Consider the following 22,113-nt stretch of genomic DNA (forward strand, 5'->3'; position numbering starts at 1 on the left):
AGACACGATGGACAATGTGTATCCTTCGGTGCTATAAGTATTTCTATATCTTCTGAGGATTCTCAACAGCTATAAAGAGGAAGAACGTGCAGGGATGTGGCAAGAGGGTGTGGAAGTCTAGTACAAGAATTGCTCCTTAGGAAAACCAATACGGACTCAATGAGGTGATTGGCCTCCTTCTGTGCTGCAACAATCCTATTATTCTCTCCTATTATCCCTAAAAGTAAAGCAAAACCTGAGAATGCTAGAAATAGCATAGTGTCAGATAGAGAGAGAAGCATAGTTAACAGAATTAATGTTTCAGAATGATAATCTTTCATCTGGTGTGCTGTATCACTTGTATTAAGTTAGTTTTAAGGAGTGAATAATATTGAGGTTAGCATTCTGTGGTTTCTTTTCTTAGTCTTGAGTTTGAAAGTAGCCTAAATTGATTAAATGAAAATCACTTCTGCCTGCTAGTTGTAAAAGTCGTGAATTAAATCAACATGAGCAATTTCACTCCAGTTCTTAATGTGTGTGGCTACAATATAAAATTACTCAATCCGCCTAGATTGACAATAATTGTCAATTTTAGTCAGCAATTAAAGGATGATGTGGTTAAAAGGAAGTCACATGGCATATCTTTTTGTTGTTGAGAGAAAAAAGATTGTTAGGAAGAGGAACTTCTGCAATTTTGGCATCCATTTTGAAACAGGGTAGAGCAGGTCAGAAGCTGGGTATTTTGTGATTAGTCGCTTAGATTCTGAACTCGTCAAAGCCACCATTTCCAGAGCTCAAGTCTAAAACTGATTAAAATTCACCAGCTGTTCAGTTGAGTGCAGCCACATCGTGCTATTGTGCTTCATTGGGGATCTTGTCATTGGACTCAATTCCTTCTATCAGCAATTGGACAAAGCAGCATTATTCTTTATGTTCCAAAGGTACTCTGACAGCATCTCTTCAGTTAAGCCTCTCTCTACTCCCCCACTCACAATCTGCAACATGGTCATCAGTGTCATGGAAATCCCCATCTCCAAGTAGCTTGTTAAATTATGAAACTATTTGGCTTGGGCATGTATTGATATTTCATCTCTGTTGGCTAAACAGTCTCCACTTTCCCTATGTGAAACCATTGTGGCATACCACTAGCACCAGAAAAGTATGCATGTATCTTTTCCAGGCAAATTTGATATTACAATATCATGTGCATCTTATAAACAAATTGTAACAGTGCATTATGAAAGGCCTTAGAATAAAAACCATGCAAAAGAAACGAGTGTGTGGGAGCATATTATGATTTTTTTTAACACAGGATTTTTACAGATAATTCATGTTTAGAACATGAAATTCTTGTCACAGTGAGTGGTTGACTTAGGGTCTTGTGGAGAAAACATTTGGTCTTCTTGCAAAAGATACACTATATTCCGTAAGATACACTACTACTGTGCTGTATAGCATAGATTCAGAACAGATCCAGTACCTCAAAATAGGAACCGTAAGACATTGTGGGTCATCAGCAGCAGTGGAATTGTAGTTACATTCTGTAACCTTGCGACCTGGATCGACCTTCTGATGAAGGAGCAGTACTCCAAAAGCTAGTGATTTCAAATAAACCTGTTGGACTATAACCTAGTGTTGTGTGACTTCTGACCTTGTCCACTCCAGTCCAACACTGGCACCTTCACCTCATAAAAGTCATTCTTAAATTGCATACATTTTTGTTGAGAGTAATGAAATCTTTCCTTAAATGTCCGTTAGTGCTTGTCTACTCCCTTACCTCTTAATGTGTTTTTGACAGCCTGGTGTAGCCAATTCTGTCTTTGTAACTTTGTAATTGCATGCATTTGAGATATTAATTTAAGAGCTAAGTCTCTCAGGCTATGATCAGTCTTGCCTAGAACATCCTTTATTGTGAGATTGTTAATTAATTCTGTTAAATCATAAATTGCCACATTTAAAATAGCCTGTTCCCTGGGCAGTCAGAATATATTGAGAGTGTTTTGCTTTGTTGATTCTCCTGCTCTTCAGATGCTGCCTGACCTGCTGTGCTTTCCCAACAAACACTCTCAACTCTAATCTCCAGCATCTGCAGTCCTCACTTGCTCCCAGTCAGAATATCTTGTTTTAAGAAACTGTCCTGGATTCACTATTTACTCATTTTTAAGACTTCCCTTGCCAATTTTATTCAGCCAAACCATACAAAGATTAAAACTGCCTGCATTTTTGTACTATCTTTCTTTCAAGCTGACATTATTTCTTGATTTATACTCTGTCTTACTGCTAGAGAGCCTATAGCTACATCCACTCATGACATCTATTCCCTTTTGTTTCTTATTCCCACCCAAACGATTTTATATTGTTGACCTGCTGAGCCAAGACCATTTCTCACTTACTGATTCCCTCCTTGACTAAAAGAGCTACCCCACCTCCTTTTCCTTGTTTTGTGTATTTCCCATCAGTGTACCAAATACTGATGAATACAAAGTTCCCAGCCTTAGTCACCTTGAAGCTGCATGTCTGTATTGCCTATTAAATTATGACCATTTCTTTCAATTTGTGCTATCAACTCATCAATCATCTTATAAATGTTCATTGCATTAGAACAAGACCTTTAATTCTGATCTTTTTAATTAAAAAAAAATAGTCTCCAACTGTTTGCTGGTGCATTCTTATATTTGTAAGTTCTGATATTCCTGTTGGACTGGTTGCCATTTTCTGCATCAGTACTCTGCACTACTGGCTTGCCATTTCTCTTTAACTTTGTAAACTTTCCCTCATATACACACTGATAACACCGCGCACCCTCTCACATCCCTCCAACACACAACTATAATTTAGTTTAAAGCCCTCCCTAAAGACCTAGCTATATGATCTGTAGGACACTGGTCCCAGCACAGTTCAAATGAAGGCAAAACCGGTAAGAAAGGTCTTTCATTCCCCATTGGATGTTAAAAATCACATAACACCAGGTTATAGTCAAACAGGTTTATTTGGACTGTAACCTAGTGTTGTGTGATTTTTAACTTTGTCCACCCAGTCCAACACCAGCACCTCCACATCATTCCCCAATGACACCAGTGCCTTATGAATCAAAACCCATTTCTCCCACACAAATGTTTGAACCATGCTTTCAATTCCATAATTATTTTTACCTTTGCAACTGTGCTTTTGGCTAAAATAGTAATCCAAAGATTATTACCTCTGACGTCCTGCTTTTTAATTTGTTACCCAGCTACTTATACTAGGGATGGTGATGTAGTGGTAATGTCACTGCAATCCAGAACCAATGTTAATGTTCTTGGGAAATCAGTTCAAATCTCACATGGCATATCATGAACTTTGGTGTCTGATGATGACCATGTAACCACTGTCAATTTTTGATAAACCCACATGATACGCAAAAGTCTTTTTAGGTAAGGTAAATCTGCCATTCTTATCTGATCCAACACAGGGGTACCAAGCTAGACCAAATCAGATTTGAAACCCAGTGAAATTAAAACATTTGGTGACTCTCAAATATGCCCACTTACACCTAACTAGTGTTGAAGAATAACAGTAATCAGTCATCAGATGTATAACTTAGAAAAAAACAATTTATTATAATTACTGTGACTTTTGTTGAGTAGAGCTAAACAACAAAATAATACATTTAATATATGTGATTTAAATCCAATTTTTTTAATTGTAGCCCCAACTCTCATATAGATGGATGGACAGGTACGGTTAAAGGATAAATTAAGAAAATAAAACAATTGTAATTTGCCAGTTTGATAACCATTTCTATGATGAGCACCAGGTTTTAATGGAATCCTTGAATGATGCATTGTGGTACGGCACGTGGGATCGTATCTTGTTTGAATTCCAAAGTCACTGGTCAATGCAAACAGCTTCCAGCGGGCTTTGAGGAATATTTACATATTTCTTATTCAGTGAGATTCTTCTCTCAGAACGTTTAATAATTCTTATAACTGAATATGAAACTAAAGAGAGTAAAGCTCAAACATAGCCTCCCAGTCCAGCAGTTTTCAGCACACTGCCTTTTGCCCCAAAAACCCAATCTACGTCTTTTTTTAAATCCACATTATCTGTGGTTGTCTGGCTAGCACCGGCCTCCCCTTGATTGACCAATGCAACATCTAACCAGCTGCAAGTCTGTGAGCAAAGCACAACCTGATACTGAACTGTCTGCAATGTTCTTAGAATCATAATGAACCTGCAGTTATCTTTCCAGACTATTTCCCAAATGCAAACATTAGTTTGTTTTCACTCCTTTTCTAGAACAACACAAGCTGCTGTTCAAAGTTCAAGGTTTGATTCTCAACTTCAACTCACAGTTCCAAACCAAAAATGAGAATAATAAAGAAAAAAATGCTATGATCTTGACAATGTGATTTCAGTCCCACAGCAATGTGTTTGGCTCATAAGATAATAAAGTGTAGGCACAGAAGTAAGTTATTTAACTCTGTCCTTCAGCCCATTGAGCCTGCTGTGCCATCGTTGAAAACATGTCTGATCTGATCATTCTCAATTCCTGCCTTTTCCCCATAGCTTTTGATTCCTGTACCGATTTAAAAATCTGTCCATTTCATCCTTGAATATACTTAATGACTTAGGCTCTGTGGTCATTAATTTTACAGATTGATTGCCCTCTGAGGAAAAAGTAAATACTCAATCGAAGGGTCCGTTTCTGTGCTGTACATCTCTCTGATTCTATGACTCTATATCTGTGTTAAACAGGCCAACTTCTTACTCTAAGGTTATGCCTTCTGGTCTTAGACTCCCCCGCAAGGGGAAATAACCTCTCAGCATCTTCCTTGTCAAGTCCTCTCGAAACCCCAATGGGTAGGAGCTCATTCTACTCAGCCTCTTCTAATATGAAAGTCCTTCCATACCCAGAATGATCCTACTGAATGCCAGTACATCTTTCCTTGGACAAGGGAATAAAAACTGTTCATAGTATTCCAGATCTGGTCTGATTGGTGCCTTCTATAGTTTTAGCAAGACCTTTTATTCGAAGGCTTGAAAAGAAGTGCGAGCTTAGTCAGCAATGCCGGTTGCCCATGGAAAAAGAAACTCCTTGGACAGAACTTGTTTCTGTCATTCTCTAAATTCTGCAAGTTAAACATGTACCCTATAGAGCAATACTCCATTGAACTGGACTTTGCACTGTTTATATCAGGCATTAATAAACCTTTATGCATTTATACTAGGAATTTATTCTATGGTTGAGTTCTCCACCATTAGCATTCTGGGTGTTAACATTGACCAGAAGCCTAATTCGATCAGACATTTAAATAATTCAGCTGCAAGAGTAGTTCAGAATCTGGGAATACTGCAGCAGCCAACTCAGCTTCTGACTCTTCAGTTTGTGTGTCAGCCACCAACTCAGGAATGTGATGAAATACCCTCTTCCTATCTGTAAGAATGTAGCACTAAGAACACTGAAGAAGCATAACACTATCCAATTCAAAGCAGTCCGTTTGACTGGCACCCAGCCTTCACCATAAATATTCTATCTCTCTGAAGGAATTGCTCGGGAAAATGATTTTCTGTTGGGCCTAAGCCTGGAACCTCTGGAAGTCTCCATTTAAATTTGGATGGATCTGATGAAATAAAGTGAAAGAGTTATTTTAGCCTAAATCCTAAGTAACTGTAAAATAGATATCATTGATCTCACCTCCACCCCCCCCTCCCCCCACCCCATCCCCCGCTTCCCACCCACAACAAGACCCCTTTCACTGCCTAGATGCTGGCTTGACCGTACAGACCTGACACAACTCAACATCAACACACCCCTTGGAACATAAACAGTTGCATCTCTGCTGCTCGACACAATTTTTCTACCTTCCAAATAATGCCAATGAATGTACAGCTGACAGTGACCGCAGCAAGGAAGGCTATTGTTTGTTTAGATCACCACTTTTATCTTTCTTCTTAGATATCTGTCAGTAATATAATCTGGAACTTCAATTTTACAAACTTGTCCATTCTGAGTTTGCCATTGTCTCGATTTGGCCCAAATTTATGTTTTTGAGATCAATACTTTTCTATCTATGTGAATAGAAATGGATTCAGTGCTCACTTTGAAGGACGTTTGCAATGAGCAGTGCAGTTATGTGAATAAACCCTTAATCTCTTATAGACTGGCACAATACCCTCATTTTAAGGAACTTCCTATGTCTGATCTTTCTAACCCAGGAAGGAATGTAACTGCATAGCTCCCAAGAGATTAAGACTCCTGTGTGCACTTTGAGCTGCGCATCACTATAAACTAGATTCTGGATTAGTGGTGCTGGAAGAGCATAGCAGTTCAGGCAGCATCCGAGGAGCAGTAAAATCAATGTTTCGGGCAAAATCTCTTCATCAGAAATACAGGCAGAGAGCCTGAAGGGTGGAGAGATAAGTGAGAGGAGGGTGGGAGTGGGGAGAAAGTAGCATAGAGTGCAATAGGTGAGTGGGGAAGGGCATGAAGGTGATAGGTCAGGGGGGAGGGGGGAGTGGATAGATGGAAAAGGAGATAGGCAGGTAGGACAAGTCATGGGTCAGTGCTGAGCTGAAAGTTTGGAGCTGGGGTGAGGTGGGGGAAGGGGAAATGAGGAAACTGTTGAAGTCCACATTGATGCCCCGGGGTTGAAGTGTTCCGAGGTGGAAGATGAGGCGTTCTTCCTCCAGGTGTCTGGTTGTGAGGGAGTGGCAGTGAAGGAGGCCCAGGACCTCCATGTCCTCGGCAGAGTGGGAGGGGGCATTGAAATGTTGGGCCACAGGGCTATGTGGTTGATTGGTGCGGGTGTCCCGGAGATGTTCCCTAAAGCGCTCTGCTAGGAGGCGTCCAGTCTCCCCAATGTAGAGGAGACCGCATTGGGAGCAACTGATACAGTGAATGATATTGGTAGATGTGCAGGTAAAACTTTGATGGATGTAGAAGGCTCCTTTAGGGCCTTGGAGGTGAGGGAGGAGGTGTGGGCGCAGGGTTTACAATTCCTGTGGTGGCAGGAGAAGGTGCCTGGATGGGAGGGTGGTTGTAGGAGTCGTGGACCTGACCAGGTAGTCATGGAGGGAACGGTCTTTGCAGAAGGCGGAAAGGGGTGAGGAAGGAAATATATCACTATAAACTAGGTCCATTCATTGATCAGAGTTATTATTGAGCACATTATTTGTATACGTATCAAAAACCTGTATTTGAAACAGTCACAAAGTATTTTGTAGAGGTATAGTCAGATAAAGCTTGAAACTGAGCCAAAGGTTCTGACAGTAGTAGGATGGCCAAAAGTTTGGTCAAGGAGATAGGAGAGAATTGGAAATGTTTAGGGAGGACAAGCAAAGTGTCAGAACTTCCTTCAAGGGTTTCAGAGCACTGGACTATTACAGATATGGTGGAGGGTAAATGTCATGGGGGATGCGAACACAAGGAGGATAATTTTAAAATTGAGTAATTGGAGTAGAGCCCAACCAGATCAGCAGATACAGGTAATCATACTGGAAGAAGTCCTGCCAATTCAAATTCAAATACAATTTTGATTGAATCTCAAGTTTATGGAGAGTGTATGGTGGTAGATGTCTAAGACAGCAGTGAAGTAGTTGAGTCTGGACTTAACAAAAGCAAGTTGAGGATAGTCAGCAAGAGTGCAGACAGGTGATATTATAAAATTAAAAGTAGTCAATCTTATTGATGGAGTGTTTGTGGAAATCTGATGTTATTTTCAGAGTAATTTACCATCAAGCAGATTGTGGATGAGAAATAACAGGGGCCCATTGATAGACTATTTTGGACTCCAGAAGTAACTATGCAGGCTGGAAGTGAAGCCAACACAGAAACATTCAGATGACCAATTAACTTATATGTGATCAATAACTAAAATAGTTTTGCTTCAGTGTCAATCAAGTGATTGAATCCTTGGTGGATTTACCGAATCAGACAGATGCCTGGTGATTGATAGCCTGTTTCACAAAGATCATCAACAGCCTATAGTAATTGTGAAAGGCAATGAGTTGCCAGCTGCCAAAAAACTGTGATGTCAATCTTAACAGCTTCAGTAAAATTATTCTTTCATGGGATGTGGGCAGTGCTGGCTAAGCCAGCATTTGTTGCTGATCCCTAATGTCTGTGAGTTAGTCGTGGTAAACTACCTTCTTGAACTGTTGTAGTCTGCACTATGCTAAGAATTACACTGACAACATATTTTAAATTGTCATTTGGGCTTATAATGTGGTTCACTTCTGCTTGCTAAGAGCTAAATATATTCATAATCAGGGACATGTCCACTGCAGGCACACTTAAAATAACTAAGCATGTCTAAATAAAAACATAGGGTAGCAATAGTTTCCTGGTGCATTCTCTATTGGAAACACCTGGACCAATTACAGTCAATTTGCCAACCAATCAGTAATCGCTTTCTAATGTAATTTGGTGTTTTTGTATCTGATAGGTGCAAGATGAAAAGCTTCTGCAGCATGCCTCTTTCACCAACACTCAAGTTCTGTAAGCTGACATGGCTTGTTTCTTCCATGACTGTGATTTTCCATCCATGACTATGGTCGACAGAGCCCTCAACTGCATCCAATCTATCACCTGTGCTTTCGGCCTTGCCCCTTCCCATCACTCACAACAGCCTGATCAGGTTCGCCTTGTCCTCACTTTTCATCCCATCAGCCTCCGCATTCAAAAGATCATTCTCCACCATTTCAGACAACTTCAGCAGAAGGCCACCACTAAACACATCTTCCCCTCACTCTCTCATCGCATTTCGAGGAATTGTTGCCTCCGGGATACCCCAATCCATTCCACAACCACCAACGCCATTCCCCCTCTCCACGGCACCTTTCCATGTAACTGCAGAAGGTGCAACACCTGTCCCTTCACCTCCTCCCTGCTCACCATCCACAGGTCTAAGAAGTCTTTCCAGGTGAGTCAGCACTTCACCTGTACCTCCTCCCATTTTGTGTATTGTATTCACTGCACCCAATGTGACCCACTCTACATTGGAGAAACCAAATGCAGACTGGGTGACTGTTTAGCAGAGCATCCTTGGTCTATGCGCAAGCAGGACCCTGACCTTCCTATAGCCGGTCATTTTAACAAAGTGTCTTGCTTGCATGCTCACATGTCTGTTCTTGACATGCTGCAGAGTTCAAGTGAAGCATAGTGCAAACTGGCAGAACAACATCTCATCTTCAGACTAAGTTAAAAATCACACAACACCAGGTTATAGTCCAACAGGTTTATTTGAAAGTACAAGCTTTCAAAGTGCTGTACCTTTGTCAGGTAGCTGATGAAGGAGCAGTGGTCTGAAAGCTTGTACTTTCAAGTAAACTTGTTGGAATATAACCTGGTGTTGTGTGACTTTTAACTTTGTCCAACTCAGTCCAACACCAGCACCTTCACATCATCATCTACTGCCTTCCAGACTTAATGCTGAGTTCAGCACCTTTAAATTGTGAACATTTCTTTCTTTTTTAGTTTGTTATCATGTTCCCTCCCATCCCACTTCCTACCCTGTCAAGTCTGGCAGGAGACACGCCATTGTTCTGCCATTGTCACATTCTGATCACTTAATCTGATCTATCAGAATCATTTCTGCATCGGCACCCTACACACATTACCCCCACCCCCACCCCCACCCCCAAACTATAGCATAAATGCTGACTTCTCCTCTTCATCTAGATTCGAAATGCTAGCTAGCTTTCGCTCTATGGATGCTGTCTGATCTGCTGTGTTCTCCAGCGTTTGTTATTTTCTGCCCCAATGATATGTTGAGTCTGGCACATGTCTGACGCCATCCTCAATGGAAAGGGGGTGCAGGTGGTTTCTCCCATGGAGTGTGCTCTTAGGTGTTAGGGACAGCTATCCAGATTGAAAGGCTGAGAAGCAAGTGGCAACGAGTGCAGCCAGACATCAGCGCTGACTTTTATTTGAGGAATTGTTGCCTCTTGGTTTATTTTTGCCATGTGGGAGTATTCAAAACTACATATAAATGAGGCCAGAATAGGTAATAATAAGATGTTGGTACATGCAAATGGACCTCTGCTGCTCACTAACAAAATTTTCATCTCACCATTAAAGTCTTGTGGGCAAAATCTTATTTTTTGCCATGTTTTAACAATCAATCCACTGTTGTGCATGTCATTCAGCAGCTGGGAAAACTCAACACAAAATGTCCAGTTTCATTAATTTGGGTAAAGGTCTTGCTTCAGAAATGTCTTCACTTCTGCCGTCTGTTTGTGATTAACAACCTATAAGACTCCTGAAGCATTTATGATAGCCATGCAATACAGAATGATAACAACTCTCATTCTCACAGAGTAACATGATGCGTCTTCTAATCATTATGCAGTAAATTAAATTGAAGAAAAAGAAGAAAGAGTGGCAAGAATTACTTTTAAATTAAACTTTGTCCTGGTGCTGATGAAGTCTTCTGAAAAAGTACACTAGTTAAAGCAACATGATGTTTGCAATTGCTAGTTGTCTACTGGTTCACTCAAGAATATTCTTCGCATTATTATATCCAGGCATCTGAGGGAATTATTTTACATTTGTTTTAAGTAAGTCTTGCCCAAGTATACTTCAATGTAAAGAGATTATATTGTTTCTATTTTTAATTTTTTTTTGTGACTTCCATTACCAGAAGCCTTTAAATTGATATTGTGAGTTTTTTATTAATGGAGCTGATTTTCCTTTTGTTAACATCTTAAGAAGATAAAATACGATTGTGGAGTAGGATTGTAAATTGAATGAGATATGGTAGTGTAAATCCTTCAAATCTGTATTACTAGGAATGCTGGAATGTTGTGTTTCTCTTTATGTTCTACCTGATCAATTTTTAATAAAGAAACATGAGAAGCCAAATCCTTTCCAAAACAAACTTGCATTGACTATTTACTTCATACCAACTCCTGCTGCCGCATACAGAATCATTTTGTATGATCTTCATACTAACTAAAGGTGGAATACTCACCTCCATGTAGGTTGAATGAAATAAAAATGCAGCATTTATTTTATTAACCTCAATCCGGTACAATGCAACTTGTTGCTCCTGAGTGCCGGTGAGGAGCGGACTGGAGACTGTTGTTAGACTTGTGCCTGGTGCTGGAGGTCAGACCATGTGCTGCACTACTGCTATTTGAAATTCTTTACTGTACTGTATTGTAACATTGCTACAACTATCTTATTTCTAAGTTATCTTTTAGACACTGTAAGTAATGCTACTACTTTTCCTTTAAATCCTCTTTTGTATCCAAGATTTGTACCTCAGATGGCGCCATTAAAGGGACCTGTTGTAAAACTTTTTCATGTGTACTCCTGTACTGTTATACTGGAGTACACATGACACTAAAGAATATTCTTCTGGTCTTTTTTAATACACTTAAAACAATATAATTGTAATGTCACATAGAACAGCACTAGCCATTTTTGTAAATTCACATTTATAAGAGCAGTAATTACTTGATATTCATAATCAGGAGAATAATTTTAATGTGTTTGAGTTGATTAATTTTTGACATAGTGGGATAGTGAGAAAGCAACAATTGGAATTGTAGAAGTAAGGAAGCAAAAATAGAGCAGTGCAGTTCTGTGGATTTACAGACCGATGAGTGAAAGCTACTGTAAATATGGCCCACAAAAAAAATGGTGTGGCACTGGTCCAGTTAGTTCACTTATTGCCAGATTGACGAGTATAAGACAAATTCTGGAAATTTTGTTTGTCTCCAGAAAATGAAACAGTTTAGTCAATGAGCAAAAATGATTTCTCTGAGTATTATCTTTCAAAAACTTTAATAGTAGTAAATAACAGTGCAATTAAATTTGCCACTTCTGTTTGCTGTATTCCGTATGTATAACATGTGGTACTGAAGATTCAGAGAGGTCATAATTTAAACAGCTGAGGTCTGTTTGTCTCTTTTCTAACAGCATAACAAACCATTTCAACCCAATCTGCTTAAAACATGCCACATGTAAATGGGACCTATCCTTTGACCTGTGTCCTTTTAGCTATGGATCAATCCACATGCTCTATAAGCTAGGCAGACTGATTTGAAATGCAGATGCAGTAGAGGTGGGGATGTGTCCCTTTTTATTCTTGCTGTATCTGTCAGGGTGAAAAATGGCTAGCTCAAGGGTCATCTATCCAAACTCACTTAATTATTTTTCTTGAACCCACAGAATTGTCGCAAGCAGTAGTGGATGCAGGAGCTGTTCCTCTTCTGGTTCTTTGTATCCAGGAACCAGAGGTACCACTGAAAAGAATTGCAGCATCTGCACTAAGTGATATTGCTAAACAATCCCCAGAGCTAGCTCAAACTGTAGTGGATGCAGGGTCCATTGCTCACCTAGCTCAGATGATCCTAAATCCTGATGCTAAACTAAAGGTGAGTATATATACTGCAGATATTGTTCTCATTGTGCTAATAAATACATTAACCCAATGTTAGATGCATCACAGGTTGAAGAAAAATAAGCTAATTGTTAAAGTAATGTACTTTTTGAAGCGAATAAGTGAATCTTCTCTGAGATCTTTATATCCTCTTTTGCCAGAAGCGAGGTCTTAGAGGACTGGAGGCTAGTTAATGTTGTTCCTTTGTTTAAGAAGGGGATAATCCAGGAAATTTTAGGCTGGTGAGTTTAGCATCAATGGAAGGGAAATTATTAGAGAAGATTCTTAGGGATAGGATTTTCTTGCATTTGGACAAAAAAATTGACTTATTCGGGATAGTCAGTGTGGCTTTGTGCAGCTTTGTCTCTCAGATTTGATTGCTTTTTTGAGCAAGTGACAAAGATAATTGATGAGGATAGGGCAGTGGATGTAGCCTACATAGACTTTACCAAAGCATTTAACAAAGTCTGTCATGGTATGCTGCTCTAGAAGATTAAATTACATTGGACCTACAAAATTGGCTTGGTCATAACTGACAGATAATAGTTGTGGAAGGGTGTTTTTCTGACTGGAGGTCTGTGACCAGTGGTGTTCTGCAATGGCATTGATGAAGTTGTGGATAGTGAGGAAGGTTGTAAAAGGATATTGCAGTATATAGATCAGTTAGAAAGTTGGAAGGAGAACTGGAAGATGGAGTTTAATGTGGACAAGAGTGAGGTGATGCATCTTGGGATGTCAAATGCAAGAGGAAAGTATACAGTAAATGGCAGGATCCTTAAGAACATGGATATACAGTTGGTCTTGGGCAGCAAGTCCATAGCTTCTTGAAAGTGGAAACACAAGCAGATGAGATGCTAAAGAATGTGTACAACTGCTTGCCTTATTGGTAACTGAGTATAAAAGTTGGCATGTCATGTTGCAGCTGTATTTAGGCCACGTTTGGAGTACGGAATGCAGTTCTAGTCATCACACTGTAGGAAGGATGTGGAGACTTTGGAGAAGGTGCAAAAGATGTTTACCAGGATGTTACCTGGATTGAATGTACTAGCTATAAGGAGGAGCTGGACAAACTTGGATTGTTTTTGCTAGGGCACTGGAGGCTCAGGGGTGACCTGAGAGAACCATATAAAATTACAGGGGTCATGGACAGTGTGGATAGTCAGAGTCTTTTTCCCCAGTGTGGAAACATAAATTACTATAGGGCATAGATAGAAGTTGAGAAGGATAAAGCTTAAAGGAGATGTGCGGGCCAAGATATTTTACACAGACAGTGGTATGTGCCTGGAACTAGCTGCCAGGGAGGTGGTAGAAGCAGATACAGTAGCAACATTTAAGAGACATTTAGACAGGCAAATGAACAGGCAGGGAATAAGAGGGATACCAGCCATGTGCAGGCAGATGAGATAAGTTTGCAATGGCATCATGGGCAATGCAGATATGATGGACTGAAGGGCCTATTTCTGTTCTGTACTGTTATATGTTCTGTGTTCTATGCTCTAGTGATATAGTAAGAAATCTGTATTGGGGTTCTATTATGATTAATCAGATAGGAATAATGATTTATTCAAATAAAATACAGTGAGTGCTGAAATACTTCACATTTTTAAACAGGTTATTTTAAATTGTTATATGATTAATCAGTTTTTGCATATTTAAATGTTTTAGCTATTTGAACTCTTGTGCTACTTCTTTATCTTCTATAGCGTCAAGTGTTTTCAGCTCTTGGTCAGATTGCAAAACATTCAGTGGATCTAGCAGAAATGGTCGTAGAAGCAGAAATCTTTCCTGCTGTTCTAACATGCCTGAAGGATTCAGATGAATTTGTGAAAAAAAATGTTGCAACACTAATTCGGGAAATTGCCAAGCACACTCCTGAGGTAAATCCATTTGATTTTAGAAGTGCAGCAAAATAACTGAAAGGTTGTCACAGAGGATGTTGTAGATAGGGCATAGTGACAGTTCACATTATTTTGCACTTAAAAATTTATGTCTTTTAAAGCAGTCGATATTGGCTTCATTTATTTGTTTCTAAGACACATAATATGAAAATATATTTTTAGAGTACAGATTAATTATTGTAAAACAGATTTTTATCATTTTTGCTCCAGCTTATCTATATTTATAAAGTAGTGCTTCAGCTTCTGTGACGCTGCCTGTGGGGAGCAGGGAGCGTGTTCGGGAAGCAGAAAGCAGATTGTCCCATTTTGAAAACTGCATCTGGGAGGCTAGGGAAGCTCGGCACAAAGTTCAGGAAATAAGAGGAGGTGGGAGCTGAAAGTAAGGAAACCACGAGCATGTAAAGAGTAGTAAGAAGTTAGGAAGAAAGAATCTTATAGGCCATGAACAGAAACTAAACTTTGGTTGACATGAGAGTAGAAGTGTCTGATATAAAACTGACTGGGAACAGAAATGGTGATTGCAGAGCCCCTGAGGAGGCACAAACATTTGTAATAGTTCTCCCATCTTTGTGTTTTCCAATAGCCAATAATACTAGTTGTTCCTATGGATCAATCTTTTTATTTAGAAACAGCACTCCAGATGTCTTAAATATTATACACTACGTCAAAGGAAAGGGAATGCATTATTTATATGATATAAGAGGAGAGTGATAAATGGTTGGTAACTGGACTATGCTTGATAGAGGCATTGCCATGGAAAATGCACCAGTTAATGATGACTGATTGTTAACAGCCATACTTTATTTAAATTTTAACCCAGGCTGGTTGACTCTGTCACAGCATTGACCTGAACAGTGAACCAGAAAATAGCTGTCACCTATTTTGTTAAGTTTAAACATACATACTGTGTCTACGCATACTTTCAGTCTATAAAGAATTGGACCCACGTGTATTAACACATGTGACTTCAAGTACAAGCAATTGCAGCACACTATAAACCCTATTAACAATCCTAATTTGGTTGTCAGTTTAATTCTTCACACATTTGGGATTATTTATCAAATGTCCATTGCGTAATTACATCTAATACAGTCATAGTGTCGTACAGTCTGGAAACAGACCCTTCTAGCTAACTTGTCCATTTCAACCAGATATCCTAAACCAATCCAGTTCTATTTGCCAGAATTTGGCACATATCTCTTTAAAACCTTCCTATTCATGTACCCATCCAGATGCCTTTTGAATACTGTAATTATTCTAGCTTCCACCACTTCCTCTGGCAACTCATTCCATATGCACACCATCCTCTGCATGAAAATGCTACCTCTTTGCCCTGGGAAAAAGACCTTGGCTATTCATTCTATCCATGCCCCTCATGATTTTGTAAACCTGTATAAAATCAGTCCTCAGTCTCCAATACTCCAAGGAAAATAGCCACAGCCAATTCTGCCCCTCCCTATTGCTTAAACACAGAGAAAATGAGGACTGCAGATGTTAGAGATCAGAGTCAAAAAGTGTGGTGCTGGAAAATCACAGCTGGTCAGGCAGCATCTGAGGAGCAGGAGAGTCAATGTTTTGAGCATAAGCCCTTCATCATGAATATGGGGGGAGGGGATTGTAAATGCCAAGTCAGCTGAGAGATAAATGGGAGGGGGGTGAGGCTAGGAGAAAGGTATCTAGGAATGCAATAGGTGGATGAAGGTGGGGGCGTGATGGTGATAGGTCAGAATGAGTGTTGAGGGTGGAAAGGAAGATGGACAGGTATGGCAGTGCTGAGTTGGAGGGTTGGATCTGGGATAAGGTGGGGGAGGGGAGATGAGGAAACTGGTGCAATCAACATTGATTTTGTATGGTTGGAGGGTCCCAAGGTGGAAGATCAGGTGTTCTTCCTCCAGTCATTGGGTGGCTAGGATTTGGTAGTGGAGAAGGCCCAGGACTTGCAAGGCTGGGGATGGGGGAGTTGAAGTGGTTAGCTGCACTAAACAACCACCACCATCACTTTCTGTCTCCTACCTTAAAGCCAATTTTGTATCCACCTGGCTACTCCCCCCGATTCCACGTGATCGAACCTTGAAAGCCTTGCTGAAGTTCATATAGACAACTCCACTGCTCTGGCTTTATCAATCCACTTTGTCACTTTTTGAAAAACTCAATCAAATTAGTGAGACACGATTTCCCATGAACAAAGCCATGCTGACTATCCTTAATAAGTCCTTGCCTTTCCAAATAGATGTAAATCCTGTCCCTCAGAATCCCCTCCAACAAGTTAGCTATCACTGACATCAGACTCACTGGTCTGTAGTTCCCTGGCTTCTCCTTACCAGCTTTCTTAAGAAAATGCTGGGAGTGTTTAAGCATGGTTTGGTTTTCTCTTTACTTTGGTATATCCTGTGAATCAATATTTCTTGCAAGTTGTCTTGATGAGTGCAAAATGAAAAGCTTCAGCAAAATATATCTTTTTTTCTGAAATACTCAAGTTTTATTTTACCAAAAGACTTTTAATATGTAATGTCCAATTTAGATGGGATAGACTCTGTCCATGATAAATCTGAATATAGACTCAATAAGAACGGTAGCACAACTGGAAATTGAAGGCAGAAAGTGAGTAAGCTACAGTGGATTGTTGAAGAAACTAAGGCTAGAAAACAGGAAAAACTGATGTTCAGGATTAGTGATATATACTTCAACGCAAGGAGTCCAGTGAAGAAGGCAAATGAACTGAAGACATCGAGAAGAATAATATCATAGATATTGCAGAAACATTTGGTTAGGGAGTGCAGGAATAACACCTGAAAATTCCTGGCTGGAGGGTTTTCAAATGGGATAGAGAAAGGGATTAAAAGGGTAGAGTGATTGCAATATTAGTTAAAGAAGCTGCTCCAGAAATAGGAGGGATCATAGAATCATCCTGTACAGAAGAGGCCATTTGGCCCATTAAATCTGCATCACCAAAACTACACTTTACCTACGATTTACCTACGCTAAATCAACTTTCCCACATTAGCCCCATAACCTTGAATCTTATGAGACTTTACATGTTCATCCAAATACTTTTTTTAAGGTTGTGAGGTTCCCTGCCTCAACTACCATCTTAGGCACTGTCTTCCAGACTTCCTCCACCATTTAGGTGAAAATATTTTTCCTCAAATACCCTCTAAACCTTCTGCCTTTCACTTTAAATGTGTGCTACCTTGATTTTGACCCTTAAACTGAGGGCAACAGCTGTTTTCTATCCAAGCTGTCTGTGCCTCTCATAATCAGGTCTTCCCCCCCCCCCCCTCCCAAACCTTCCCTGCTCCAAAGAAAACAACCTGAGCCTACCCAGCCTTTCTTCATAGCTGAAATGCTCCAGCCCACGAAACATTCTGGTGAATCTCATCTGCACAACCCTTCCAATGCAATCACATCCTTAATATAGTGTGGTGTCCAGAATTGTACCCAGTATTCCAGCTGTGGCCCAACCAAAGTCCTGTACGTAGAATATAGAACATAAAATTAATTCAGCAGGGGGTGGGAACCTAAATTGCAGTTTGCGTATATAGGAGGTTGAGAGTACTGAGGTCAGAAATAAGGGTTCAGGGTCACAAGAAGGCACCAGCAAGCAAGAAGTTGATTTGAAGTGTGTCTACTTCAACACCAGGAGCATCTGGAATAAGATGGGTGAACTTGCGGCATGGGTTGGTACCTGGGACTTCGATGTGTGGCCACTTCGGAGACGTGGGTAGAGCAGGGATAGGAATGGTTATTGCAGGTTCCGGTAATTAGATATTGCAGAAAAAAAAGGGCATAAGAGGAGGGGGCATGTGGCATAGTTAGTCAAGGACAGTACTACGGTTGCAGAAAAGGTGTTTGAGGACTCGTCTACTGAACTTAGAGACAGGAAAGAAGAGGTCACTCTAGTGGGAGTTTTCTATAGGCCTCCAAATAGTTCCAGAAATGTAGAGGATAGAATAGCAAAGATGATCCTTGATAGAAGCAAGAGTGACAGGGTAGTTGTCAGGGGGACTTTAACTTTCCAATATTGACTGGAAATACTATAGTTCAAGTACTTTAGACGGATCAGTTTTTGTCCAATGTGTACAGGATGGTTTCCTGACACAGTATGTAGATGGGCCAACAAGGGGCAAGGTCACATTAGATTTGGTACTCATTAATGAACCCTGCCAGGTATTGGACTTGGAGGTAGGTGAGCACTTTGGTGATAGTGACCACAATTCGGTTATGTTTACTTTAGTAGTGGAAAGGGATAGGTATATACCACAGGGCAAGAGTTATAGCTGGGGAAAGGCAATTGCGACATGATTAGGCAGGATTTAGGATGCATAGGATGGGGAAGGAAACTACTGGGGATGGGCACAATTGCAATGTGGAGCTTATTCAAGGAACAGCTACTGCAGATCCTTGATAATTAATTACCTGTCAGGTAGGGAGGAAGTTGTCGAGCATGGGAGCCATGGTTTACTAAGGAAATTGAATCTGTCAAGAGGAAGAAGAAGGTTTATGTTAGGATGAAATGTGATGGGTCAGTTAGGGCACTTGAGAATTACAAGTTGGCCAGGAAAGACCTAACGAGAGAGAGCTAAGAAGAGCCAGGAGGGGATTTGGGAAGTTGTTGGCAGATAGGATCAAGGAAAGCCCTAAGACTTTCGATAGATATATCAGGAATAAAATAGATATAGAATCCCTACAGTGTGGAAACAGGCCCTTCAGCCCAACAAGCCCACATCAACCCTCCGAAGAGTATCCCATTCCCCTACCCTGTTACTCTTACCCCAAAGTAATGTAAAAAATGAGGTCTGCAGATGCTGGAGATCACAGCTGCAAATGTGTTGCTGGTCAAAGCACAGCAGGTTAGGCAGCATCTCAGGAATAGAGAATTCGACGTTTCGAGCATAAGCCCTTCATCAGGAATAAGAGAGAGAGCCAAGCAGGCTGAGATAAAAGGTAGGGAGGAGGGACTAGGGGGAGGGGCGATGGAGGTGGGATAGGTGGAAGGAGGTCAAGGTGAGGGTGATAGGCCGGAGTGGGGTGGGGGCGGAGAGGTCAGGAAGAGGATTGCAGGTTAGGAGGGCGGTGCTGAGTTGAGGGAACCGACTGAGACAAGGTGGGGGGAGGGGAAATGAGGAAGCTGGAGAAATCTGAATTCATACCTTACTTAACCTACACATCCCTGAACACAATGGACAATTTAGCATGGCCAATTCACCTAATCTGCACATCTTTGGATTGTGGGAGGAAACCATGCAAACGTGCAAACTCCACACAGGCAGTCACATGCGGCTGGAATTGAACCAAGATCTCTGGTGCTGTGAGGCAGCAGTGCTAACCACTGAGCCACCATTCAGCCCTGGAAAATGACTAGAGTAAGATGAAGGCCAATCAAGGATAGGAATGGGAAGTTGTGCGTGGAGTCAGAGGAGATAGGGGTATTGCTAAATGAATACTTTTCGTCAGTATTCACACTAGAAAAAGACAATGTTGTCAAGGGGAATACTGAGATACAGGCTATAGACTAGATGGGATTGAGGTTCACAAGGAGGAGGTGTTAGCAATTCTGGAAAGTGTAAAAATAAGTAAGTCCTCTGGGCTGGATTAAATTTATCCTAGGATTCTTTGGGAAGCCAGGGAGGAGATTTCCGAGCCTCTGGCTTTGATCTTTATGTTGTCTTTGTCTACAGGAAGAGTGCCAGAAGATGGGAGGAGAGCAAGTGTTGTTCCCTTGTTCAAGAAGGGGAGTATAGACAACCCTGGTAATTGTAGACCAGTGAGCCTTTCTTGAGTTGGGTAAAGTGTTGGAAAGTGCTATAAGAGATCAGATTTATAATCATCTAGAAAGGAATAAATTGGTTAGGGATAGTCAATATGGTTTTGCGAAGGGTAGGTCGTGCCTCACAAGCATTATTGAGTTCTTTGAGAAGGTGGCCAAATGGGTGGATAAGGGTAAAGCTGTTGATGTGGTATACATGGATTTCAGTAAGGCGTTTGATAAAGTTCCCACAGTAGGCTATTGCACAAAATATGGAGGTATGGGATTGAGGGTGATATAGCGGTTTGGATCAGAAATTGGCTAGCTGAAAGAAGACAGAGGGTCATGGTGGATTGGAAATATTCATCCTGGAGTTCAGTTACTATTGGTATACCGCAAGGATCTGTTTTCGGTCCACTGACGTTTGTCATTTTTATAAATGACCCGGATGAGGGCATAGAAGAATGAGTTTGTAAATTTGCAGTTGACACTAAGGTCGGTGGAGTTGTAGGTAGTGGCGAAGGATGCTGTAGGTTACAGAGGGACATAGACAAGCTGCAGTGCTGTGCTGAGCAGTAGCAAATGGAGTTTAATATGGATAAGTGTGAGGAGATTCACTTTGGAAGGAGTAATGGGAATGCAGAGTACTGGGCTAACGGTAAAATAGATGAGCAGACGAATCTCAGTGTCCAGGTTAGATCCCTGAAAGTTGCCACCCAGGTTGATAGGGTTGTTAAGAAGTCATACGGTGTGTTAGCTTTTATTGGTAGAGGGATTGAGTTTCAGAACCGTGAGGTCATGCTGCAGCTGTACAAACCTCTGGTGCGACCGCACTTGGAATGTTGCATACAGTTCTGGTCACTGTATTATAGGAAGGACGTTGAAGCTTTGGAAAGTGTTCAGGGGAGATTTACTAGGATTTTGCCTGGTATGGAGGGAAGGCTGAGGGACTTGAGGCTATTTTTGTTAGAGAGAAAAAGGTTGAGAGACAACTTAATTGAGACAAATAAGATAATAGAGGGATAGATAGGGTGGACAGTGAGAGCCCTTTTTCTCAAATGGCAATAGCTAACATGAGGGGACATAGCTTTAGGTTGAGGGGTGATAGGTATAGGAGAGATGTCAGAGGTAGTTTCTTTACTCAGAGTAGTAGGGGCGTGGAACGCACTACCTACAACAGTAGTAGACTTGCCAATTTTAAGAACATTTAAATGGTCACTGGATAGACATATGGACGAGAATGGAAGAGTGTAGGTTAGATGGGCTTCAGATTGATTCCCCAGATCGGTGCAACATTGAGGGCAGAAGGGCCTGTACTGTGCTGTAATGTTCTATGTTCTAAGTCTAATAACAGCTGGGAAGAAGCTGTCCTTGAATGTGTTGATACATGTTTAAGCTTTTGTTTCTTCTGCCCTACAGAAGAGTTTGGAACAGATTATAAACAGGGTGGGTGGAGTCTTTGATTATGTTGGCTGCCTTCCTGAGGTAGCTAGAAGTGTAGATGGAGCAAGTGATAAACTGAGCTCACTAGGTACTTGCACTGACTTTCAAGTTGCAAATCCTTAACATCTGTTTCCTCATGGCAGGTAGTAGGATAGGATGCTGCACATTAATGAAGTGATATTTGCAGTTAATGAGGCTGTTAACAAGCGATAAGGACAAGTAACCTCATAAAGCCAGAGAGTCCCACAGCACGGAGGCAGGCCCTTTGGCCCAAACTGGTCCATGACAATCAATATATCCATCCACGCAAAACCCATTTCCCTGCACTTGGCTTATATCTGTCTAATCCTTTCCTATCCATATACTTGTACAAATGCCTTTTAAATGTTGTTAATGTACCCATCTCAACCACTTCCTCTGGCCGCTCATTCCATGTGCATACCACCCTCTGTGTAAAACATGCCCCTTCGGTTTCCTTTTATTCTTTCTCCTGTTACTTTAAACTGATGCCCTTTAGTCCTCAATTCCCCAATTCTGGGAAAAAGACTGAGTGCATTGACCCTATCCATGCCTGTCATGATCTTATACCCCACTACAAGGTCCCCCCTTTGCTGTAAAGAAAGAAGTTCAACCTCTCCCTCTAACTCAGACCTTTGAGCCCCAGCAATATTCTTGTAAA

The 22,113-nt window shown here is 40.9% G+C and overlaps 1 protein-coding gene across 1 annotated transcript in view; it reads left to right on the top strand.

Annotated features, from left to right (window-relative positions):
- Window positions 1–22,113, top strand: part of spag6 (sperm associated antigen 6) — a 188,355-nt gene that overhangs the window by 99,558 nt on the left and 66,684 nt on the right. Inside the window, exons 5-6 of the mRNA XM_060825574.1 lie at window positions 12,137–12,342; window positions 14,051–14,224. Coding sequence (XP_060681557.1) covers window positions 12,137–12,342; window positions 14,051–14,224 — 380 coding nt within the window. The remainder of the gene's footprint in view (window positions 1–12,136; window positions 12,343–14,050; window positions 14,225–22,113) is intronic.

The sequence above is a fragment of the Hemiscyllium ocellatum genome, chromosome 5, assembly GCF_020745735.1.
Source record: "Hemiscyllium ocellatum isolate sHemOce1 chromosome 5, sHemOce1.pat.X.cur, whole genome shotgun sequence".
Classification (NCBI taxonomy): Eukaryota; Metazoa; Chordata; class Chondrichthyes; order Orectolobiformes; family Hemiscylliidae; genus Hemiscyllium; species Hemiscyllium ocellatum.